The following is a 27,736-nucleotide window of genomic DNA, read 5'->3' as shown; positions in this document are numbered from 1 at the left end:
ATCTGTGGAATACAAAGCTACCAAAGGCTTGAAATTTGAAAATCAATCATGATTAATCGAAAAAATTTGCTGTTTTAAGTTTTATCCATTAAGGGGGAATAAAGGAGATGTATTGGGATTAAACTCGCAATGAAGATGGTAAAAAACAATTAGCAGTGATAAAACAGATATTCAGGAAAAACAATTCGTTTTGGATCATTTATCTTTTTATAAATATCATTGAAACTCCCTTAGAATAATTGCAGATGTGAGAATGGGAAAAAGAAAATTGTGCAGAGTAGCAGCCAGACTAATAAAATTTATTAGGGAATTCTTGGATGTATTATAGTTTTGAGAGATTGGTCATTGATTTGCTGAATGGTTAATTGAAAAAAATGATATAAGTGACTAAAAAAAAATTATTTTGAATTGAAAGCTGATTTGAAACTATAAATTTATATAAATAAAATCTAGTAATATAATTAACACTTATGCTACTATTTCAATCAAAATGACTGACGACTATAATTTTCTAGCACCACTAGAAGGGGTCGGTCATACAGATTTTTTGTTCTAGTTTTTCCACAGGAGTTATTTTTACCTAAATGCTTGTCTAGATGTCAGGGTTTCTAATCTTCTGTCGGATCATTAATGACAAAAAAATGAAATGGCTCGTACGGTTTGCAGGTCAGGTCTATCTCGTTTATGGGACAAGGTTAGACCCCTGTCTAGCAGAGAATTAGAGAAGGAAGCCGAAAACCTTCTAGAGGATCTGTGAAGAGAATCCCTTCGCAACTGATTACAAATCTGACTATAAACCATCCGAAAATGGAAAAAGTGACAACGATAGTAGCGATGAGCAATATCAGATTCACGATACAGTTATAGAACCAGAAGAACCTGTTGTGAGTCGCGCAGAAAGCAATAACGGAAATCAAACACCTAGCCAAACGCAAATAATTCAATGGGGGCCATTCTGCGGTCAACGAAAACAACTATATTTCACTGGGAATGATGGCATAGAAGTTAACTTAAATCCTGACACAACTCCTTGTGAGGTATACGAATTATTCATGAACGATGAGTTGTTTCTGCAAATTGTAACAGAAACGAACAGATACGCAGAAACTGTAATAAGAAGTCAGCAGAATATAAGTAGCAATTCGCGAATGAGTGAATGGAATAATACTGGAACTTAGAAGAAATGAATACATTTTCTGGAATTTCTTTATGGGTGGGACTTTGCAAATTATCAAAATTACCGAAGTACTGGTCAACAGACCCTTTGTATAAAAACGCCGTCACCAAAAATATGTCCAGGAATCGGTTCGAATTATTTCTTAGGATGCTTCATTTTAGCGACACTGATCAAGCTCAGCCAACAACTGGCGAATTACTTCTTATTCACCTTTTAGAAGCAAATTTCAAGAGAGTTCATATTGTATGTCCTTAAATTGTAATCGAAGAGACAATGGTGCCTTGGAGGGCAAGACTTTTATTCAAACAGTATATACCTTACAAGAAACACAAGTATAGAGTGAAAATATTTAAGATTTGTTATCCACAAAGTATAACCTGGAAAATGAAAATTTATTTGGGAAAAGAAGAAAACGAAGAAGGTTCTGCAGGGTTAGGAGAGAGGGTGGTGGAAGAATTCTGGATGAGGAGCGTACATTATACACGGGCAATTTTTATACAAACCTGTTAGAAACGAACACTCATTTAGTAGAAACTTTGGGGAAAAACAGGCGAAATCTTCCGAAGGGTATTTTTGAGAAGAGATTAAATTTAGGAGAAAGTTACGGAGAAGAAAGTTCAGAAGGAAGAGTGGTACAGGAATGGAAACCAAAACAAAATAAAGAAGTCATCATTCTTCCAACGAAACATAATCTTAAAATAGTAGAAGTTCCAAAAAAGAGAAGAAGTGCAGATCAATGAAGAACCGAGAACAACGAAAACGAAATCAAAATGCATCATGGATGACAATAATGGAAAATGGGAATTAACAAGTCTGATCAAATGACGGCTTATAACACTGTACTCCGCAAAAGAAAGAAGTGGTACCGAAAAGTGGCCATGGAATTAATCACTGGGACGGCCCTTGTTAATGCTCATGTAATTTATAAAGGAGTCATTAAAAAGAAAATAAATATAACCGATTTTAAAGAAGAGGTTTGCAGACCATGATTTTTCAGAATAGTACCGAAGAGAGTCTGCCTCAATAAAAGGAGAGAGAGCATTTAATACTCACATCCCCCGATGCAAGAAAAAACTGCACAAAATGCTATGCCACTTTGAAGAAAACTCTTACAAGAGAGGAGGCAAGAAAAAAGTGCGAGGAGTTAAAACTTTTTGTGACGAGTGTCCATCGAAAACGAACATGTGCAAAGAATGTCATATTAGAATTCATTTCAAGTAACTTGAATCAAATATATTTCTAGTTATACTTCTTTTCTATAGTGTATAGTGTAATTTTTTCCATAAAAAAATCCTTTTATCAACTCTGGTTTTTGTAAAAAAAAAACAAGAAAAAATAGAAAAAAAGATTTTTGAGTATCTGTTGGTGCCACCAAAAATATGCTTGGATATTATCACGTAAAAATACGCCTGACGCGGCTTTAATCTTAAGGTCGCACAGTAGACAAAAAGATTGAAATAGAAGAGCAATAATAGAGGAAAAATTATGAGATTTTAAAACAAAATTCTATCATAAAAGTGGGCACAAGTTAATAGTTTAATTCTCTCTTATCATTGCCGCGAGTAAATAAATTGTTGACACATAATTTTCTTTAAAAAATGCTCGGATATTTGCATACCTTCATAATTTAAACAGAGTGTCTTAGTTTTGAGATACGACGTCATTATTATTTTCAATAAACTGCAACACTGTCATAGCTATTTTTAAAGAACGTGTCACCAAATTTCATTTTCCACTAGTTCAAAATGTTTTCAACTTTCAGGATATTGATTATTAGTAAATCAGCTAATTCGGAAACATTGTCAAGTATTATATATATGAAATTTCTCAAATGATTTGAAATTAGGTAAAGAGAATTATTTCGATCTGCAATATATATTGGTCTTTCCAGAGAGGGAGAGAGAGCGATAAGCTTTATTGTCATTCGAAAATTTTACAATTTTATGGACAAATCGACGAAATTTTATAAATATAAAAAATACAGAAATATGAAATAACAATATGACTGTATAAAGTAGTTATAATATATTCTCTAATACTTTACACTAAATCGAATTATGCCATTCTATTGAGTCTATGGTAAATTGTAGAATTCTGCCACAGAATAATAAGTTTTTTCAAGCAGAAATATCTTTGTTAATCTTCGGAACTTATTAAATGTATTTGCCATTTTTAATTCCGGAGGTAGCTGATTGAATTTTTGGGCGCTGAAGATGATGGAATTTTTTTGCCAGTTCAAAAGTGGGTATAGTTGCGTAAAGTTAATTGAACTGGAAATCTAATTTAGAAAAAACTCGCATGTAAGAAGAAATATTTTTAGCAGAGATATGTTTGAAAAATCCAAAAAATCTTGAAATCTCTTCTTATTCTTCTTCTGCTGTCTATCCACTATTATTCCATGATTGCCAAATACATGTTAGCGACTGTGTGAATCAGATCTCCTATATTTCTCATGTCTGTCTACTCTCTCATGTTTCTTAAACAAGACATTTGTTTTCTATAATAAAGTTGGAATAAGCTAGTCATCAATAACACGAGTCTCTAAATGCTTAGCCTCACCGCCCGATGGCACCAGTGTTGTATGAGCAATTTGCTATTGTGCACTACATTCTCGTTGATAGCCACTCTCGAAATATTAGCACAGTTAAGTTTTGATCCGTGATTCGATTCTTCTTTTTGGAAATACAATCGCGCATCGAAATCAAAGAGCGATAGATGATGCTATATAACTCTTCTCCTTCGATTGCAGCAGTCAAAAATTGTTTTGATTAGTTTTTCATTATCTACATCCAGAAGGTCCCGAAAACGACTTCACGTATTATAGTGTGACAAAAACGTATGACTCGTATTAGCAGACCACCAAATGAAGATGAGCAAGAAAGCTGAGACAGTAGGCATTTCAAACGATCTTGTGAAATATAACCTGCGTGCAATTTTGGGTATGAGATGGGGGGCGATAAGTGCCACGTTTGCTCACTCATAACAACAAGCGGAAGCCGAGTTTCTGCGTCATTTTGGGATATATGACGAAACTAGATCTACTAGTATACAACAGATAACAAAGAACAGTCGAAGCAGTGGACTTCAATCGATAAACGTGTTTTGAATATCGACCTGAAAAGAGATTGCTAACTTTTTCTGCCATTCACAATGTATCATCTATTTCGACTACTTGAAGAAGAGCAGATCAGTCACATTGCTGTACTATGCCGAGGTTTTGAGTCGATTCGAGATCAAGTTGATGATTCAAACGATACAATTGGGTGAAGTAAATTATGATAACGCACCGCCATGGCAAGGCCAAATTGTCTATTTGATTTACGACATTGTTTCAATTTGGCCCCAAGCCACTTCTTATTTTGATTCCAGACTTAGAAAAGAAAAAAGCAAAAATATCATTCGAATGGAAGTCATTGCCACCACTACCTGGCAGTCAAGTGTACAAACTAAGAAGAGATAATGCTGAAAAATAGACCGCAACATTTTCCCTTAAGTAGACTAAGTATTTATCTGAGCAGCCTAGTATAAATTGCCACTTTACAATCATCCAGGAAACACAAGAATTTTATATTGATAGGAAACTGCAGGTTTATGAACAGGTATGTGGCATTTAGATATTCAAATAGATAACAATCTGTTCTTTTATGAAGATAAGATTATGACAGATGGTGGGGTGAATTGACAAAATTGTCTATATTAAGCGGATGATAATCCACGTAGAATGGGAGAAGTTTATTTGCTTGGGCAAATAAGGTACAAAAGTTTTAGTACCATGATATATTGACGAAATTTGTATGATTATAGTTATATATAGATTAATTCTGCAAGGAGAATTGTGTCTCAATTAACTGATTTGTTTTCTTCTGCTGATAGATAGTATAGGATCTATTGAACACCCACCGAGATCTACAGATATCGATCCCTCAGATTTTTGTATAAAAGTACTTGAAAAGTAATGCCTTTAAGACCAAACATTTAGAAGAGAGTTTGAATGAGAGAAGAGTGCCCAAGTCAGCAAAAATGTTCAAAACAAATTTCACATTTGTGATAGACAATAGACTATAATTGATTACATTATGAGCATTTGCTTGAGGCTTGATGAAAATAAATAAATTTAAATGTTAGATTAATTATTTTCCCTAACATGTTTCTACTTCAGTACCTTGTAACTGGTGATGAGGAAAATGTAATATTGGGCAGTTATGTACCATTTAAAAATAGCTATCAAAATGACGGTGCTGTAAAGTAACAAAATCAATGTGAAATATAGAAATTGGAGCGCACTATATTATTATTGCAAAAAATTAATTGCAAATTACAAACTCTCTCTCCTTTTGTATATTGTGAGTTTTAAATAATTGGTAGTTCTACTTCAAATGATTCATTTCTATTAATTCTATCTGATTCACTCTCGAATTCCTACCACATATTTGGCGTTGATATAGTACTTGTACAATTAATTCTCTCATCGACCTTGTTGTATTTTGTTGAAGTAAAACTTTTGAATCCCGTATATATTTAAAATCATTACATCATTCAAGAATTTATATCGTGGGAGTTAATAGAAGTAATTTTTTTAAAGAAACTCAAATATTAACAGTGCCTTGAAAAAATTCAAACCAAGAAAATAATTTCTAGCATAAAAAAATCTCTGGTCGACCAAAACGTCTAATTATTTCACTGTGTTAATAATTGAATCACAAGAAAAAATTTGACTTCATAAATAAAAAAACCGAAAAATTCTGGAAAAATGGTGGTGATGGTAAATAACCTAACTAGGGAAAAAATACAACCTTAGATAGTTTATATATATAAATTTCTTTGATTTTCAATTTCTTAGATATGTTTATGTTTTATAAATCGTCTTGATTTTAGGTCTCATCTGATTTAAAATTAGCTTTTTTGATTCAAGGTTTTGTCCTGTTGCGGTTTCTATCAAAATATGACTTGACACTGACAATTTGCGTATTTATATTAATCAACAGATCACCTTCATCATAAATATCAAAATAAACATAAAATAAAACTAGAAATCTGTTTTAACATGAAAAAAATCAAATAATCCTTAGTATTTATTGATGATTGAAAGCTTTCTCGTTCTTATGAATGTGAATCATTTCTAGAACTGTTCTCTCTATATTTCTCTGATATTTCGTGGTTTGTTAATGCAGTTCTATTTTATTATATAAAAAATTCTGAACAACGATATTGAACAAAATAATGGAATCAATTGTCTTGTCACATTGTATAAAATTAACAATAATATCAAAATAGAATGATATACCAAAACAACTTGGTCCTCAAGATATTTGAATTTCAATTTATGTCATTTTATGTCTAAAAAAGATTAGTGATAATAAGTTTAGTTGATAGATGTGTATCCAATCATCAGATCCTGAATTTAGATGCTTAGCTATTCAAAAAGCAAAAACTGCACTGAAAGAAAATAATTATCCGGAAAAAAATTATGAACAACATATTCAAGAAAACAGATACCACAATCAATAAAGGGAAAAAACTGAAACTGAACATAAAAATATAAAACATTTTTCCGTACTATATGTACCATACTAAAAGGTAATCAATACGATAAAAAGAATAAAACTGTATTAACGAAACAACTAAATATCAAAAAACATAAATTCAATAATGTATACATATGAATTCACATTCCTGAGAATGAGAAAACTAGCAATGATAAGAAAGATCTAAATAATTTAATTAAAATTGACAGCCTTGAAATTTTTTAAATTTCAACATAACTACAAAATTTTTGACTGATAGCTGCTACATAATTCTGAAGTATGAAAACAGAGGAAAACTTTAGTTTTTATTTTGCAACAGATTTCTATTTTGATTTTATTCTTCTTTTAAAATTCGTTATGGTGAGATGATCTATTGATTGAAATAAATTAGGAAATTTGTCAATAAAAGACTAATTTTGAATCAGAAAAAAATTAAGATAATTTAAAAACAAAAATTATATACTGCTGAATAAGAGCCTTCAGCCAGTCAGTCTCCAGGTTACAAATTGGTATCCAACCCAACCAATTGGTACCATAACACGGTTAAGATTAAATGTGAGTTAACAAGAACCTGGCAATTTATTTCAAATTTCATTTTTGTCAAATACCTTAGTGAATTTCTGTCGATGCATATCGGGCATATACAGTGTATTGATAATTCACTAATAATTCGTTTTCTGAGGTTAAGAAATATATCCCCCTATGTAAAAGATAATTCAATGATTTCAGTGTAAGTTTCATTTTTTGAAGCTGATCATGGTCGCAAAAAGAAATTTTGTGCAACTGTCATGCAAAATATAGGTACATGTCAACATTGTAGAAACAATGAAATATTTTCCAATTATGCCATGTCTATGTTAAATGATATAGTTGATGTAAGTTCTTAATTGAGTTGAATTGTATTGAAACATTTTTATTCAGCATTTTATTTCGCAAACTTAACAAAAGTCTAAATACCTACCGACTTCCTTCATTATGGTCACATTGTATCATTATATTCACTTGAATTGTATCTTTCACTGATAAATTATCTAGCAACTAATGTTGAGCACGACTTTTTCGACACTAACCCCTATTAGCTCTACATTTGTTGAATTGGTCAATAACACAAATATTGAGTTTTATATAAAGGTCATAATAAATGACAACAAAATTTATTTTTTATTATATGTGACTGAAAACTAGAACAACCATGAAATTTGGAACCAGTCCAAATATCCGGCAGGATAAATATTTCACTGGAGATGTTTGAATTGATTACAGAAGACACGAAGGTCGTCACAGTGACGCGTTTCACACTTTTTAATGAGGCAATATTAGGAACACTTTTTAGATTTTATTATCCCCCTCATCAACCTGATTTAAGTAAACTGTTCGTATTTTATGTAAAATTTTCTGAAAAAGAATAAATTATTGACCTCAATTAATACGATTCGCATGCCATTTATTTGAAAAATGTTAAGAATGTGCTTGGTTAAGTTGCAATACTTGTCAAGACATATATTAGCATCCTACACCTTACACAGAAACAGAAAGCCTACTCTGGGCTTAAGAAAGTTGATGCCAGATTGCTATAGGACAGTGTTTTGGGACCTCTCGTATTCCTCTTATATACAAATGACATGCCTCAATTAGAAATGATAGTTTAGCTATCTTTGCAAATAATACTGCTATACTAGCAGTAGGAAATAGTCATGGCATGATATTTATTTGAAAAAAGTTAATAATATTTTTGGCGGCTATGTAGACATATACATAACTGAGTAGTGATTGCTGTAGATGTCTGTTTGTGGTATCTCAATTCAAGGATGAACTGTGGCAGAATCTGAGGAGCCCTTGAAATGGTTTGAGGAACATTGCTAGAGGCTAGCTGCATGTATGCTGCAAACTTTCATGCAGTTCTTGTGTGTGTGACAGATATATATAAAATAAAATCAAAATGTTCCAACATTCTCTAGCAATCTGATGAAAACGGAAATGGACTCATTTCTGAGGTCCACTCTGTATTTTTGTAGTCATTTCATATAGAAGATAAGATTTCATTTTTTTCAGCATTATGAAAAATGTATGTATTTGTTTTAAAAACTGCCTAAAGAAACTCATATTTCCAAAAATATCTCAACTCCGCCAGTAGGGTTATATTCCTTGTACAAATAATTTAACATCAACATTTTGGGATTGGGATTTTAGCGAAGTAGGACATATCCTTGTAATGTAAGAATCTTCCCATGGGACTCGATTAATATACAACGATTTACAGAGATAAATTGCCTCCTTAATTGATTGTCAAGGAATATATCACAATTTGATATCATTTTCAAGAAAAGTATGTACTCAAGGTTTGAAAAGCACTATTCGTCATTTTATTTTCAAATATCCGTAATCAGATCTCTGTCCAATTCAAAAGACAAAAATTTAAGTTTGCTCTAACAACTATAATGATATCGCTTTTAAAAAGATGGCGGTGAAAATGACCTAGCACACACATTAAATGTATAATACTATCTACAATCATTAAATATGTTATCATTTCCTAATGAGTAACACACTATCATTTTATAAACTCAAAAACTATATAAACTTTTACTTAGGTTCAAATATTATAATTAAAAACGTCAAAATTATTTCGGGATTCTTAAGATGGCGCCAGGGCTGACCTATCTTTTTTTTTTGTTAATGTTCCCAACATTACTAATTATAACAACTTCCGTATAAACAGATGCATGTAATACTTTTGAAAACAGCTTTCATAAACCAGAAACTTAAGTTCTGTTTAGTTGTACCTAATTTTAGGTGATTTTCCAGATTTTAGTTTAAACGATTTAAAAATTTTGTTCCGTATTCACAACGAGAAATTGAAATTTCAAGTTTGAACTAACGAATCAGTGTTTATCTGTAACGTCGAGATTAATAAAGTTCTCCAAAATTATGATGAATTCCAATAAGGCGATATAATGAACAATATCTGCAACGTACAAAAAAACATCACTCACCTCCTTTAAATGTTGTACGATGTCACTAATATTGGAGAAACATGTTATAGATGAAACTACTACTTCTCCCGATCTATTTTCGTGAATTTTCTCTGGTTTCACTCACTGTAACACGATTGTTTCTGTAAAATGGCTACTGCCAGCACCCTATCGAATCGATATTATTCATTTTGGGAATACGCAAAATCCTGAAAAGTCCTGCAAGGGCGCATGCTTTTTATTATCTGTTTTCGAATATTTTGCCGACGTTTTTCATTTTTATGGTAGAATTAATTAATATTTTGAATTAATTGGGTATATTGATAGATAAATACTCACGATTCAGAAATAACAAAACTTGATAATATATTTTTCAATATCAAGATTTCTCAATGAAAAAATCATAAATTATTATATTTCAGTTATTTCTTGTTTTCAACATATTATCTCAAAACCATATTAAAATGATAAGAGTATAATATGAGGTCTGAAAAATACATCTAAGAAATACAGTTCTAACCTGAAACACAACAACGTGAAAACTGCTTTAATAGTTGTAGAAAACTGTACAGTACTTTATCAAGAAATATACTTAATTTTTAGACTATTTGTTTTAAAGAAAATGTATACATTTTTCATCAGTTCCCAACAGAACCTCGTATTTAACGGCCAATTTTCATGTTTCATACAAATCAATAATTATTTACAAGTTGCCTGGATACCTGTCGAAGTGCTGTAAAGATTTCTACGTTGTATCTCAAGATCTTGAGACATGCCACCTAACTTAGAAGCACAAGTAGAAGAAGAGGATGTTCCAGAAAGTGCTGAACAATTTATAATAAATCTAACACCGATTTTCCATGGTATTTCTTCTTTATCTAGTATTCAGGATACCCGCGAACATATATTGCACATTAATGGAGGAATATCTTTGGATAATCCTGCACAAGTATCTTTAGAAGCAAATTTAAGAGATTTGTTGGTATGTATTTATTTGGATATCGGAGTAGTTTGTATCGTTTGGCTTTATTAGAGACCCTGAAGACTCACGATTTCATTTTCAACCATTATTGAGTTCTTGGGCTTCTGAACTAAGCTCTTGTATGATTTTATACTTTTCTTAATAATCTCTTTGTTTTGAATTACTGAAGCACCCATCTTCTCCAATAATTAACCTTGATCCTCGACTTTGATTGCCGGGTATTTTTTCGGCGAAATCAGTCACTAGTCATTATCAACTTCATATTATTATCTCAAGTGAAAGGTCTCGGATCGGATTTAGCATTCATTCGTCTCGTCCGCAAATCATCTGTCAGAATATTACGCACATTTCCGTACAAGATTGTTTGAAGTTTTCCACTAAGCTGTAGATTAACCAATCGAATTTTTGAACGAATGGATCACATTTTTCAAATCTTAATTTTGCAGCCCAACGCCGTTTTAAACTTTCGTCATCAACTTTCCACACTTTTATTCAACTTTAAACAAAACTCAAGATCCATGCTTAGTAACACACACAACTTTACCAAAGCATTTGTACTGGCAGGGTGATAAACGGTTTCAAAGTTGTTACGGCTTTTCTCTATACTCAATGGAGAGTATCAGTAACCGGTATAGGTTCAATATTGTACTTGTTTGCTGCTCTGTGGACGTAATCCTCAATCTACATTAATCATTTTGATCTGGATCTTCTATGCCTTCTTTTTCTCCAGGTAACTATTGTATCAAATACTTTGTTATCACTTCGGAGCTGTTCTGCATAGATGCCTCTACCGATTCTGTTTCTACTTTGTTTTTATCTTTTTCGTCATAGTAATCTCTTCTCATTAACTCTCAAACCCAGTTGCATCCTTTCCTGTCCGATCCTCCTTAACATTTTCTCTATTATTTTACTGATATTAGTTTTGCGGAATTAAATGAATTCCAGTTGTTCTGTTCCGTTTTCTGTTTTTCTTAAAATGTATTCAAAACTCAGCTCTAACAAAGTAGTTAAAATTTTCGTCTTCTTAGAATCTTGTTTTCATCTTTTTGTTTCTCTTTTAGTACTAGAAATCTAGCTTTCGATTGTTCCATTATCATATCTATTAGGTTTCTTTTTACTCAATCATTCTCTTTTTAATATTTTAATGAATTCGTTTCTCTTATCGAGTGAAAAGCTTATTCAAAATAGGAGACATTTATATTTCACTCTGGCTTTATTATTTAATAGCATATATAACTTCTGTTTTTTATCTGGAACCATATTGATATTTTTTTCAGATGTTCTCAGTTTCAGTTACTAGCCATCTTCATATTTCTTATCATGCCATTCTCATATTCTTGATAGTCTTCTTATATTTTCTCTACCAAACTATGTATTTTTTCATGCAATTTGTCTTATTATTCTTTTGGTACAAGATTCATTCTATTTTTCCCAGGCACTTCTCCATTACTACTTCTCTTGAACATGTTCCTCATTACCACATATGTTGTTTTATTTCTGATAATCTTCCACTTTTTCTTCTATTCCATCTTTCAGCTATCATTAAGATGTATAATATCTTCTCCATATTTCTTTGTAATTTATTGTTACCAGAATTTCTCCTTTTTTTCCTGATCATTTTCAATTTTTTGTCTTGTTGGTATGATTTAATTTATGCTATGAAGAGGCTACCAAACCCTCAGAATAAGAATATTACAAGTGAGGAGTGAAACCTTTTTTTAACACATAATCTAGGATTTGAATTAGTGAAAGAGCCTCCCTTCCAATGCATCGATGCCTAATTAATGAGGTTTGGGGAACACCCACAGGCTAAGGTTACAGCAAAACAAAGAGACTGCTCAGTTACTTGGGTTAGGGACTTCATCTCCAAATTCATGGTAGTGGTGAATGTTTTGTTATAGTATTTCAATTTTCAGAGTAATGTTATAGATCTTTTTCTGTTTTATTATTATTTGCTAATTGTTTTTCGTCAATGTTCCATATTTTTGTTCATCTTCTAGTTTGTTCGTTTTTCAACCTGTTTATCTTTCAACTATACAGTATTATATTTCAAATCTTTGGTTTTGATTTTGTTTGGCATTACCATGAAGTGAACAATCTCCTCTATAAGTTTACACACCCCAAATTAGAAATGCATATTATTTTGTGTTTGCCGGAACGTATAACGGGATGTGGCAGTAACTAGCATAAGGACATTCATAATTTCAAAATGTTGTTTACAATTCTAACCAAGTAATGAATTTTTCTATTTCATAATCGCGTCTTCGTTAGGACTATTGTATATTTCTTCCTCTTCTCTGCTCACGGTTTCCTTTCTATCTTCAAATATGCAAGTCTTCCGTTTATCGGTGTAAACTCTAAATTTTTGACCTAACGTTTCCAAGTATAATGAAAGCTAGTTCATTCACTTTTTGTGGCTCGCTTTCTTGCTATCTAAGGCTGAAATTTCTGCTTTCTATTTCATTTTCTCTGCACTTGTAATCATTCTAATAATTCATCCTAACTATTGTTTTGTGTCTATTCTTTTTCTCTCTTCATGTTCCTTTCTTGCTCGTTATCCTCTTCCTTTTGATTTAATCCTGGACTCGTACATTTTCTTTATAATTTCTTATTTTCCAACAACCTAATTCGAGTTTTTCTTAGCTTGTTATCATATCATTGATCTCCAAATCTGGGAAATTTTGCAAAGAATTCCTAGCTTGCTCGAGCTATTGAGGTTGCATCTTGAATTTTTCCGGTACAAATTTGATATTGATATTTCCATTTTACTTTGAATTATGGTCTTCATAAAATTTTCTTGGTGTTATCTACACTTGGTAAAAAACTATTACAAACTTATTTCCAATTATCTTATGTGCATCTGTCATCATCCGTCACACCTCGTAATTTTACCTCGTCAAACGATGGAAATAATTGATTGGGAATATACAAAGTTTTGTAATGATATTTTTAGGTCCAAGTTACCAATACCGAAGATCTTGGAACAATCACTCAATTAAAACTTAGAATAATATCCAGAGAAACTACGCTCCAATATTTGAATCTCTACACCCCAGCACTTAGGGAGCTCACGCTAGATGGCAGCTGCGTATCGTCACTAAGAGATTTGGGATACGGTCTGAGAAATTTGAAAATTTTAAAGGTTAATAGGTGTGGTTTGACTTGTATAGACGGTGTTTTTAGTTTTGAACAATTACAAGAGTTGTACGTCGCGGATAATGAAATCACCACCTTAGCTCCTTGCGCCTTTTTGAATAGTATCAAAGTTTTGGATGTGAGAAGGTAATTTCTCGAATATTGATAAAAAATATTCTCAGAATAATTAGATATATAATAAATATTAAGATGAAAAAGTGTAAACTCCTGAATATGAAACATGAAAAATTCTTTTGAAGCTTTCAAACATCTTAAATTTCAACGGATCTAAACTAAAAAATTGATATTTTCCGTTTGTAAACATATTCTCCAATAATTTCTTCAGTAGTGTATTGATCTTGTTTTTATTCAAATTCATGGAATTGCTCATATTCTCCAATCTTCTCTCACGTCTTTTTGCCAAACACGTTCAATCCATTTCTTGGGTAGATTAATGTTCTGTTAGTTATCGATTTCAATCTAACATTTTCTGGAGGTCTTTCTTCTCTTCATTGGAAAATATTTCTATGTCAGTTATCTTTCATCAGACCTTAGATTCAGCCCGTATACAGTGAGGAAAGTTTACAAAATCTGTTTTTAATTATTGATATTGGATTTCTGTTACCAGCTCAGAATTGAACGTTCTCGTCATTTTCCTAGAATTTTTACCACACTACTCCCTTGTTATTTCAATGAAAGTATATTTTCAAGTAAAGACGAGGTTCATTGAAACTTCTTTTACACTTCCTTTTTTCATTCTCAATTATCAAATTACCAATTCCCCTTTCAAATAAGAAAATGATAAATAGTTCTAAGAAGAGAGAGAAATATTTGTACAAAATAGACCTGGAGTGGGTCTGAGCTTTATTTTATAGGAGGAAGTGTGCAGTATTGAGAGGAAGACATGTGAAATAAAGATATGAGAGGTAGACAAAAATAGAAAGGGTCGGTTAACGCTTCTTCAATGTCGTTATACAAACTTTATATAAACCTTTCTCCACTCATGACATTTTATCCCGTTTCTGATGCTTGTACTATGATCAAATTCAGTATATTTCAATTGACTCACTTGCAATCTTTTTCATTAGAATAGTTGCAGTATAAAGTTCAGTTTCATATTTAGTTGTGTAGTGCAGATATTCTACACAGTATTTAAAATGTTTTTGCAAGGGGCCTTTCATTTATATGTTGTTTGGAATGTGAAGATTCCAGTTTGATTTCTTCACCATCTTATAAATAAAAACTGTACAAAATCTACTTATATGGAAAGTGAAATCAATCTTAGAATTAATTATGTATTTAAAAATTTCAGGAATATGATTTCTTTAGATGATATAAGTTTCATCAAATTTTGTGATAATATTAAAGAATTGTACGTGGAAGGTAATCCAGGGATATTAATGAATCATGCTTTCAGAGAAATTATTCAGCACAGACTACCACAACTCCATATCTTAGATGGATTTACTCTCACATCACCAGGTAATATTTATTGATAGCGAATTCTACCCAGAAAAAATTACAAATTGAAATTTTTCGCCATGTTCAATAGTTTTTTATCTACCTTACCTACCAGCTTTCTCCAAAATTTACTGTTACGAAATCGACCACTGACATAGACCGTGAGGCCGCTCAATCTTCGATTATGTTGATCGATGCTATAGTTTGGGAAAGAATCCGGGAACCTAAAGAGCAGCAATTATTCTTATTATTTTTGTTGCTGTTTACATTATGTTGGGACTGTTTTTATAGAGAAAATATTTTAAAGGCAGTTTTATTTGTTAACGGTATTCTAGAGATCCAAGAATCAGTGTGCCATGAATTAGATAAGTGTTTAGTAGTAAGTGTTAGTGGATAGTGAGAAGCTTCATATACATTTAGTGTTTGTGTGAGTGAATTCCGTAAATAAAATATACTGCTTATGTAAATTTACCACACCGTCTTAAAACTATTAAAATAAATAAGTACATTACATTGGTGCCAGCTGTGGGGTGAAATGAATGAATAGTCACGCAAAAATTGCTGAGAGAATAGTTGACCTGAAAGTAACGCAACTACTCATAGAAGTAGAATTGAAAAACCACGAAATGGAAACGTCCAGTGAGAAGAGTCAATTAGAAGAAAGCCTCATAGTGGCACAAGTAAGTGACGGCTTTCATCTAAAAATATTTTTTTTGAAGAAGATATTCCAGTAGATGAAAAGAAGATCGAACATATCAAATCACGCAATCTACAACAAGCACAACTTAAGATAAAAGACATTGGCAGTTTTGCCCGAGGCAAGGGCACGTTACACAATAATACGTCGGAAACTAATCACGTTACACAGTTTGAAGCAACCACTAGAGTGAACTATAGCTCTTTAATAAGCAAATACACTGAATTTAAGTATCGCGCTGCGAGGAGACGCATTAGATGTACTCCAGACCCAGAGTCCATTTGAAGAAACTGATTTCGAGCAGCTGAAAAATAGGAATGGACAAACGATATGGTCTATCTTTACTTATCTATCTGCACCAAAGAAAATATAAGTTGGAATTTCTGGAACCGTTGGCGATATTGATACTGATTACAATAACCATGTTATCGTTTCCAGAGACTAAAGTAAAGTAAAATCTAATGACTTGACTTACCTGTTTTATACTAAATTTTTCCACCAATCAACCTTCTTCCGCGAAAATTAATTCCAGCGGAAAAAAACTCCTTGGCGGAAATTTTCACATTCATTCCTTGACTACTAAACTATAGAGTGGGTTGTGAGGAATTGGCCCTTTGTCCCTATTTAAGCTACTCTTACATCTAGGAATTTCAATGCTTTCAAATGTATCCAACAATTTATTATTGGATATATCTTTCAACAATTTCACATCATCAATATTTATGTCATGATTTTGACTAGGAGCGTGATCGGCAATATCTGATTTTCCGATCCGTCCATATTTTAAATGAGCTTTATGCTCTTTAAACCAGACAATAACGGATCTGTTAGTCTGCCTAGAAGCTATCAGAGCAGATTTTTCTTGTTTTTTATTTTGGGTTTGGAAAAAAGTGGTTTCACTTAGACATTTTTCAAACCCATGACGATTGATGAATCTATTTACAATTCTTCTATCATAACCGTTTGAACATAGAGACATTTATTGGGAACCTACCTACGCGACTACGCTTCCTTTAGCCCATTCGAAAACATTGGCAGATACTTCGACTGTTTCTCCCGAATATGAAAGTAGTTACGATGGTTTCAGGATATAACAAGAATCCTAGAAATATATAACGAGAGCAAACTTGACCAGTTCGACAACATAATAAAAGGTGTAGATGATAAGAACTCACAAAAGATTAGATGCTAAAATTTTGGTGTGTTAGGGCATGTACGGAGTTCGTGTAAGCGAGTTCTTTTTCCGCGTACGAAGAACTCCAGTCGACGACCAGTTAAGCTACGAGGAGGCAGCACCGACCCAAGATCGGTTTAGTTCAAAGACCCTGATAGTTTCTCTCATATGTCGCAATGATAGCATTTATGAAACTGTAGAAATAAATGGACACTGGAGGGACTAGAACCATTATGAATCCAGATATCATAAGCTCCAAGAAGAAACTTTTAACAGCCACCCTTCGACTGCGAACTATCACTGGTGAGAGTACCAACATTCACAGAGAGGCACAAATGCAACTGGGAATCGATGCAGAAAAGTTCATACATGAGGTGATTGTAGCTGGCATCAAGGAAGACGTGATTCTGATAGTAGCGAAGCTACAAGAGATCAACTTCAAAAGCCGACAAGTCTAATGACCGATTTGAACAGATGATATGGTAGCTGGTCACTACTTGTATCGACCTGAGAAAAGGAGAATGGGGGAATCGCTCTTGCAGTATCGAAAACTATTTGTACCAAAAGGAGGGAAGATTGGTAGAACATCAGCCGTCAAACATAAAATCGATACTGGTGATTCCAAGTCAATCAGACAATCAGCTCACAGACTACTTCAATCACAAAAAAGAGGAAGTCGAGAAAATAATTTGTAAGATATAAGAGAAGAAAGTGATAGAACGACCTACTAGTCAGTAGGTTTTAATAAATAGGATAGAACTACGAGAATCTGCCTGGACTATTGTCACTTAAACAACATTATCAGAAAATACAACTTTGCTTTGCTCCGAATTGACAATACACTGGTCACTCAAGCTGCATCAAACTGTTTTCTACTTTTAATTCTGGATATTGTCAAGTAGATATTGCCACAGAACGAAAGGAGAAGACTGCTTTTACCACCAGATCTGGCCTATGGCAATTCATCCTCATACTATTCGGGTTCTGTAAGGCGCCCGAGATATTTGAAGGACTTATGGAAAACGTCTTGAAAAGGTTATCTACCTTGAAAATCATACCTGGTCTATCTATAGAACATCGTATTATTAGCGATGACATTTGACGAACATCTGAAGAATTAAGTAGTCGTATTCAAACGATACAAATCTGCCAAGCTGATGTTGAATCCGAAGAATTGAACTTCCTTGTCCTGAAAGAAAGCTTTTTAAAAGGAATCCTTAAAAACCATGATGGCTCCGAAACAAGAGAGAAAAGACTGCTGGCTATTCCAAGAAAGAGAACAGCCAAGGAACTGAAGAAATTAGACGATAGTCCATCGTAAGGTCATCTAATAGTGAAAAAACAACTGACGAATCTGTGAGAGATTCTATTGGATGAACGGAATTAAAAAAATTCTGGGACAACAATAGGATCAATGATGTCATCTATTGCATAAGTAAGATCCTCAATGGAAAACTGAAAGTAGTTCAACAAATTCGACGTGTTCGAGAAGGACCCCTATCTGGAAGAAAGAGCGAATTATTTACGAGAAGATTCTGACACTGCCTTCGAAGAATGTGCGTGAGGAGGTACCGGGATATGAAGTCAGTACAATATTTATTCCCTCTTCCGGAAGATTATTCATTGACATGAAGCATTTCCGCCAGTATCAAGAGCGCACGTTGATTGACTAGAAGAATCACTCAAATTATTATTCACAACTGAATATGATTTTTGAGAAAAATATATCTTCAAGATGTCTTCCAATTGGTGCCCAATATTACCTACTAATCAGCCTTTCAAAATAGGGGAAGCGTGTAATTAATCATTGAGCTAATTAACAGTATCATTTATTTTGAATCGAATCACTTATTTCATTATTCTATATCAAGTTTATTCACCTCCTATGTAATTGTTTGATTTCTTTAGTCAGTCAGAATCAAAATCATGAAATTGTTCTCATAGTTATAGATAATCGTAACGCTTTAGACAATGGCTCAATCAGAATTGATGAAAATGAGCTCAACACGCGACAACTCAACAATAACAGGGTGAGTAATTCGATTTATATTGAATTAACTATATAGTTTAGTACAAAATCTATAAAATTTGACATATTAAATTTTGAAATCTACTATATCTTTATTTTTTAAAGTGATTAGCTCATTCTCACATGAGCAAAAAAAGAGTGTAGTTAGAGAATGGTAGACACCTATAATGTAACTCTAAAGTAGACAAAACAATATTGAACAAATATTTTATTATTTGGATTTCACCAAAAACTTGAGCACGACTGAATAAAAGTGATTACCTACAGAACTAAGTTAGAATCACGCGGAAGAAGTCAGGGAAAAAATTGTTTGTATATCTGAAATAGAAAGTGCCCATGAAAAAACACAAAAACAATACATAGTTTTCATATGTTGCTGTTGTTTCTAAAGTATAGAAAGAGGAAGTAGCAAAAATAAACATTTTGTTTTCATGAGGTTAACAAGAAAAGTGAAAACATTTCAGTTGGTCTTTCTTGACCAAGTTAAAGGAAACTGAGTATCTCCATCTTCTATCATAATATGATGATAAATATATTGCTGTAACAGGGGCAGCACACATTATTTTAAGTTGACACTTTATAGTGCAAGACACTTTTTGTTGCTAAATGTTTTGATGTATATGCCTTCTAATTGGCATAATTTTTATTCACAAGCTTAGTTAGCGATAGATAGATTCTACCACAGTCTATAAACCAAAAAGAACAGTAGCCACATAATTAACCACTGCTCAGATAAGAAAATTATCTACATCTTAACTGTTGAAATAAAAAACATGGATAATTCGAAAATTTATTCAAAAAGTGCTATGATACAGAGCAGAGCACGATACACATTACAAACAACGTGTGCCAAACTTATTCCCCTAAGTTTCTCAACAAAAGCACATCTTCATGACGTACCTACTTTTTAGGTAAATTACGTCCTACATTATTCATAGCATAGCTTCTCTATTTTTGGGAAACTAGAAAGAACTGATCAAAATATGAGAGTTATCTGAAAAATTTCCGACCTCAACCTGATGTCAGCACTCATCAATATAATTTGGGAAATATATCGTATAATCGTATAAATGAGTCTTATCAATTTTTTCTATTAAACATAGAATAAAAAAAACTGAATATCAGAATGAATAAAGACAGTGGATTGCAAAGGGCGGACCTACTTCAAAAATGGTGAAGAGCGTTTCATCAACCGAGTAAGTTATGGCGACCGTGATTTGGAATAGTCAACGAATTTTGTTCAACAACTATCTATAAAAAAGTAAAACAATAAAAGGAGAGTATTATGTATCATTGCTTCATAAGGGAAAGGGAGATATTGCAAAAAAGCGACTATATTTGAAGAAAAACCAATGTTCTTATTCATTAGGACAACGCTCCTTCTCATACTTCGGTGATCGCCGTAGCTAAAATTCACGAATTGGACTACGAATTGAATGACTTTCCTCCGCATTCGTAAAATCTGACCATTACTGACTTAAAGATTCACTTGCAGGAGAGAGATTTACATCAAACGCCTAATACTCGAGTTTTTCGAGCCACATGATTATCAACACACCTATGAATGCTTCTTTTTCTTAAATCTTCTTCTTCTTAACACAACGAATGGCAGATGATGTAAATACCTTTGAAAGAAAAAGAAAGATATAGCCCGAAATATGAGAACGAAGCGTGGAAAATCAGATATCATTATAAGATATGAAAAATACAAGGAAGTACATATATCGGAATTTGTGCCAATTGATATATTGTGAACCGTTACATGAGTTCGTAATATGTAATCTAATAGTACTTTTAAATAGAAATATTTGACCAATGAATACATCTGAACAAAACTATTAAAGGAACTGAACCTGAACTTGAAAAATGAATTATTTCGTACTTATTTCACACTAATTGTTGATATGGTTTATCTAAACTCTACATTTTTCAATTGTTGCAAATTAATTACTGCTTCAGTTGAATCATCTTTTGGTGATGTTGATTTGAAAATAGGGTAAATTTTTTTTTCGATGATTATAAAGATGCAAGAATAATCTTCATTAGGATTTATACAATCGCAATCTACAACGAACAGTTTCTATCGATGACGCATGTTACTACTTTTTTAAGTTTGCCACTCGAAATGGCGCAGCATAGAATAACGTATAAATTGTATCGTGGTAACAACGGGCAACATAGTAGAACTTTAGCTTCATCTATAATACTACAGGCAATACCATAGAGAAGAGGGTCTCGAAAAATTAGACGACGGGGTAATAGATGTGACCAAAAATATATCGTTGCAGTCTTCATTAATTCACACTATTGAGGACTAATGTAGTAACAGGACAGAATGATCAAGACGAAATCACCAGAACCGGTACTAATTCAGAACAGGCAATCATGAAAAACAATAGTAATGTTGCTGTCGTTCAAGATCCAGTTATCTCAAAAAAATTACCTCTAGAAAAGCAAAAACTCGAAAAGTCCTTTTTGTCGTTTGCTTTAAAGAATCAACAGGTTCTCAAACTTTGTGGTAATACGGAGTCTAAAGAAGAAAGTTAAGGCAAAAAGATTTTATCTAAAAGAAAACGATATCCGTTTCTGATGCTAATCATAATATAGCTGAAGAAAGAACTTCTGTCAGAACAAAAATACCTGAATCTGGCAGATCAAAAACTGATATTCGTTCAATCTTAGCAGTAGTTCTTGTAAGATTTGATGATAGTCTCTGAAAAATGGGCACTAAAAGTGGAATTTGGGAGCAAGTATATGCAAGACCTCATTTAAGCGTTTGTCAAGAGAAGTTAATAGCAAAAGATGATGTTCATAATGAGAAAATTTCCTCGCGTTAAATCACGACAAAGCAATCAATAATTCATGGCCAGTGCTTAAAGAAATATAACTGCAAATGTGCAACTATTAGATTTGCTTGTCTTAAAAATAATTTTTGTGTTATTTGAAAGGTTACCAATCTTCATATTGCACTAATAAGTAATTCGATTACGGGAAATTTTGTAATTTTATTGCATATCAACTTGAGACGATTTTTGTTGATTATCCTCTAATTGATTTGATCTAGTATTGTCGGTGGACTAACATTTTAGTTGAATTATTTATTACTCCTTTGTTCATAAGTATCAGAAATTATACTGAATGTCACCTACAACTAATTAGGAGGGTTTATACAAACAAGAACCTTTTTTATAGAATTAACTGTATACATGCAGATTGCAGATTACATAGGTATTATGCAGATTATCTAACTGGATCAATTTTTCCCACTTTAACTAATTCAGCCAGATAATCTGCAGAATACCTTGTTGATCTGCCCACTAACTGGTTCTCGCAAAATAACGGTAACATATATATAAAATTCATGGAAGTTCTCTGACATTCTGTACGTATAATGAATTATCAACAAGTTTTTTAAATAAAACAGTCGTGAAGATCGATCTATTAATATCAAATTGTTTTATACACACGAAAACTTCCTCCTACTCCCCCAGTGCACTCATTGAGGGACGTTAATTATAAGTTTTGTATTCTTGTTTGAATTTATTGCTTTCTGAATTGGTCTTCCGTAATGAAACGAGAAACGAAGAGTTCAGAAAGTTGTTGTGGTTTACCGTTTGACAATCCTCCATGATAAAACAATTTTGTTAAGAAAAATGGCCGTCAAATGCTAATTTTGAATTTTTAATATACTTTGAAGTGGCCGAAATAGATATGTCCAGCATTTTTTGGAATCATCCCTCGGGTAGGGGATGGTATTTTTTGGAAATTTCGAATAACGGTCGGAATTAAAAGGAAATTTCAACTTAAAATTGTAGACCTTCAATTTTTACAGAAAAAACTTTTTTCTCTATTACTGCTACTTAAAAAGTTAGGGTGGCTGAAGCTCAGGGGGAATTACAGCGTTAAGAAATAAACTGGAAAATTTTCATAACTAATAACAAAATTTAGACAATTATTTACTTTATAAGTTCGGGAAGTGTTTTAGGACGGTACGAGAGGGATGTTTATGGACGAGATGAAGGAGCCGAGTCAAGAATATCTAATCGAGTACTGTAATAATAATTTCACGGATGTATATCGTGATATGTTTTTTTTTTCATACTGTTTTCGGTTTTAAATGAAAAGCAAAATTATATTTGAATATGAAATGTCATATTTGACAATTTAACTGTAAAATAGCTCTTTTGATTATTCTCTCAATTTTCAAAAAAATGAAAATCAACAGAAGTCACTAAGGTAACATTGTAAATAAAGGTAGACATATTGAATTCTTGGAAATACTGGAATTGGGAGAATTTAAGAGTACTGTAAAATACAAGGATACCGTAAAGTGCCATTTTTCGGACTTAAATTAGTACTGTATAGTCGAATTTACACTATCGTATGAAAAAAATTGTTTTTTCTACTAATGTTCAAAATGTAGAAAAATTACTATTTGCTGATCTATGCAATAAGGTACTTAGAAGCATTTAACGCTGTTTTTCTCCCATCACATTGTTTGAGAATAATATTTTTAATTGTTATTACTTTTTCTTAAATCTGAAATTAATATTGATTACTTTATTCCTGCCATTTTAAGTTAATCAGATAGCTTAACTTTGACAGGTTGCTCTAAGAAAAACCTGAATTTTTCGAAAAATTTTTCGGTCGCGATATAATATTCCTGGCTTAGCAGCTATCAGTACAAATGTTATAATAGTAGAGACATAAATTATTTTCATTACAAATCTATTTACATATAGGTACAAATATATTATTTACTGCTAATGTTAAAAATTCCAACTCTTTTTGAAAATTGATTTTCCTAGGTTTTTTTCACTAGTGTCAATGCTTCATACTTTGTTTCTCTTAATACTCGATTTATGGTTAAGAAAGGGAATGATTCCACGGGGAATATCACTGATACCTTTAAATTTTTCTTGTCCGAGGTTGACCGAATGCGTTGAATATTTTACACCTCTGTGATACAATTTAATATGCCAAAGCTTCTGTAAAATTATCTACCTTCACAGCCTCTGAATTTTTATTTCACATGTTAAATCCCAAATATTTTGTTTTCTTATTGTTGATTCTGATTCCTTCTCCGGTATTATGTTATTCACCCAAACTTTTTATTTCTCCCTAACTTGTTTTTAAAAACGCGAACATTTTCTTCTCACAAATAAGACAAAAATTTAAAAACTATACAAAAAAGCATCAAATGAAAAGGTCATATCATAACCACCAAACATTAAATCAGAATAAACTCTCATAAATCTGTCAAAAATTCTATTTTTTATTTATTATTTTCAATATAAAATTTTCGTACCGAATCTACCAAGAACTTTAATTATTTAATGTCAATTATTTTTGAGTTGCGATTTTTTTATGCCAATGTATAGATTCAGAATGTCTTTAACAAGCGTATGATTTAAAGTTTTTTCTTGGAGTATTTACTCTAATTTCGTAATGGGTATTTATCGTAAGCCTAAGTCTATAAGCAATAAATGTGTCGACATATTTCTTCCTAGTTTTTTATCTATGATTTGCTTTAGACAGAACACATTATCTGTGCAAGTACTTCCGGCACGAAAGCCACATAGATTGCATTCAGAAGACGTATAGCGCTAACAGTTGCGCAACGGTTTCGTCAACTGAATGTGACAATTATTCCTTCTCTTTTTGGTGTTCATTTTCTATGTCTATGAAATGATTTATCATTCTTTTTCTTAGATACAGATAGTTGTCACAGTCTAATTTGTTGCCTTTTTTGTGTATTGATGTTATAGAGGCCATTTCTCACTCTTTTGGTATAACTGCCATATAAAAAGTATATAATAATATTGAAAATATCTATTTTCAAAACAGTGTTGTAACGGCCCGAAGCCAGGGATACAAAATTTATAAAATAGTGTATTAGTCAACATATTAATTAAGATGTAAAGAGAAAAAATTTATCATATTTTATGATAAAAATTATCTGCATTATTTTCCAGAGCCATTCTAATGAGGAAGATAGATCCAATTTCAGTGTCGAGTTTCCACCAAGGGTTTTTATACAATGATTTTCATCAATTCGTGTGATAACTATGTGATCTACAAGATACGTGGATGGTTCCGGTAGCTGCTTTAAAAATACCGCTCAGAGTAGTACCGATTAGAGAGTATACAATCTATACAGCATATTTCTCAAGTTTGAGAACTCCACATTGTTTAATATTTGTTCAGCAGCCATCAATAGTGAACGTTTTCATTGAATTTGTAAACACAAAAAAATTGGTCATCGTTATATGATACAATACGTTTATTTGGAACATCATAGCCTAACCAATAAGAAATCTGAACTAGATTCTACTCCTAGTGAAATTGCTCCTTTGTTATATAAGAGTAAATTATTGGGTAGCAGAACGAGACCAGCATCGCAGTGGTTGAACAAATGAGGTGACGACTCCAGAAATGTTAATAAAGAAAATGCGGTATTGGATGATGGAATACTGTGTGCAAGATGAGTGCAAGCAAAAACGGCCGCATTTGGCTAATAAGAAAGTGCCTTTTCATCAAAACAATGCACCATCTCATACATCCGTTATTGGATGAAAATTGGGTCCATAATTTCACAAACAAAAAAACAGTTAAAACAATGTAGATACTGGAGAGAGAGAGAGAGAGAGCAGGCTCCAAAGAAGGTAAAGACCGTTACATCTGGAGGCAAGGTCATGGCGTCGATTTTTTAGGATGTGCGATACCTATACCCACGTTTGAGGGAAGTAATCAAGCAAAAACGGCCACATTTAGGTTAAAAAGAAAGTGTTGTTTCATCAAGACCATGCACTAGCAATGGCAGAAATTAATGATTGCTACCTCATGCACCCTATTCGCCAGATTTGCCTCCTCGAATGATGTGCTGATCCAGACTTGAAAAATGGCTTGGTCGTCAATTATTTTCCAGCAATGAAGAGGTGATGTCGGCCGATAATGGCTATTTTGAGGAGCACGACGATTTTTATTATAAAAAGGGTATCGACGGGAAAAATGTAGTTAAAGGGGGATCACGTTGAGAAGTAACTATATTTTTTCTCAACATTAGTGTGTTTTCTTTGTAGCGCCAGATACTTCTGGGACCATCCTCGTATATATTGCTCGATTGTTATTCTGTTATTCGTAATTGCATTGAAATATAGAATAAAATTCTAAAAATATATTCTGTACTTGTAATTTAAACCTATTCAAGAATGCTTTCACTGCTTATCTTTTTTATAGTCCATTTTCGCACCCCGTCTTGATTCAAAGTAAGAAAAATCTTGATCTTGAATGACTGTCTTCTGGAAAATACGAAACTTGAATTAGCAATTCTCAATATTCTCGTAAGAAATATTTTGTTATGCATGAAGTGAAACACCAACTGTTGTTATTAATTAGTTTTCCAAACAACAAAAATTCATGGTTGAAGATAAGCGGCACGAGAAGCAATTCTAAGTCTGCAGTCAATAGAATTTTTCATGAAAGGTGTAGCCTCAAAAGCTTTTATCACTTTTGTTAGCAGAAAAATTATGGACATACAGTTATCCCACAGGAAATGAGTGGAAAATAAAAAAAAATACGGGATCTACTAGCACTTAATATTCACTATATGATTAGGATAATATAAAATGGTACAGGAACTGATGTACTTTCAAGAGATCTAAGCATCCAAAAGTCGTACAGACTAAAAACTGGATGTAATATCTATCAATCGGAAATATGTGCAATAAAAAAAGCTGCTAGATTGCTAATGGAAAATGATTATTCTAACAGAAACACAACAATCAACGCAGGCACTCTCCTGAATTCGTAACACTGGAGGAAGCATTTAATCGAAAAGATTATTGGAGTGATTATTGGACATTGTACTGTTAAAACACAAGATTTTAAATATGGAAAGAGGGAAAAATCGACCCTTTGCTCTGCCTGTCTTGAAGGAATACAGTGTCAAATTCTAGGGACGACCCAACAGATTTTCTAGAAGCAATAGGAAAATTGAAAATAGAGGAAATATTATGGGATAGAATTGCTTAAGAATAAGCTATAAATTTGAGAAAATAAGGAAGTGGTTAGCTAGTTAAATGTGTTTTCATATTGTGGAAAATGAAGGGTAACACATTGGGCCTCGTGCCTTTAAGTGAATCATGACCAATCTAGATCCAGGTTTCCCATATTAACCTAACTTAACCTAAGGTTGGATATTATAAAATATGAAATTTTCATGTGTATTAATAATTTGTAAACCAGATAGAGTTGAATAATTGTAATTGTAGTGAGTATGTAAGTGTCGCTCACTCTTCAAATAAAAACAGAAAGATACTCGTTATGTTGGTTAGTGTTTTTGCCTGGCGATGCCTTGAAAAACATTGTACACATAACAAAACTTGATCATTGTGATTAAATGAAGAATAAAATACTGGTAATAGCCAATCGAATAACAAACCCGCAAATTCGTAATTTCATATCAGTTTTCTATAAGAGACTTGGATACTATCAAATAGTTTCTTGTGTATTTGGTCGAAATATGTAATGTACTACTAAGTTATAAAAACATGCTGTAGAAACGGCGGCAGTTTTTCATCAC

At 32.5% G+C, this 27,736-nt stretch overlaps 2 protein-coding genes across 5 annotated transcripts in view; one reads left to right on the top strand and one right to left on the bottom strand.

The window, feature by feature from the left end:
* LOC130440912 (synaptotagmin 1-like) overlaps positions 1–9,862 on the bottom strand; it is a 113,465-nt gene extending 103,603 nt beyond the window's left edge. For 2 of the 4 annotated variants that reach the window (XM_056774265.1, XM_056774268.1), the window contains exon 1: positions 9,696–9,862. The gene's annotated coding sequence lies outside the window, so the exon portion shown is untranslated. The remainder of the gene's footprint in view (positions 1–9,695) is intronic. The other 2 variants (XM_056774274.1, XM_056774271.1) reach the window with 2 other exon arrangements.
* Positions 9,863–10,446: 584 nt separating this feature from the next.
* On the top strand, positions 10,447–26,332 carry LOC130441205 (leucine-rich repeat-containing protein 56). The gene is made up of 5 exons (XM_056774774.1): positions 10,447–10,656; positions 13,610–13,938; positions 15,104–15,273; positions 19,068–19,153; positions 25,128–26,332. Exons 1-5 carry the CDS (start codon positions 10,447–10,449, stop codon positions 25,194–25,196), a joined length of 864 nt encoding a protein of 287 aa, XP_056630752.1. The 3' UTR covers positions 25,197–26,332.
* Positions 26,333–27,736: the final 1,404 nt, after the last annotated feature.

Source organism: Diorhabda sublineata, chromosome 3 (genome assembly GCF_026230105.1).
Source record: "Diorhabda sublineata isolate icDioSubl1.1 chromosome 3, icDioSubl1.1, whole genome shotgun sequence".
Classification (NCBI taxonomy): domain Eukaryota; kingdom Metazoa; phylum Arthropoda; class Insecta; order Coleoptera; family Chrysomelidae; genus Diorhabda; species Diorhabda sublineata.
Note: the sequence above shows the minus strand (reverse complement) of the source record. Positions and strands in the feature narration are given on the sequence as shown.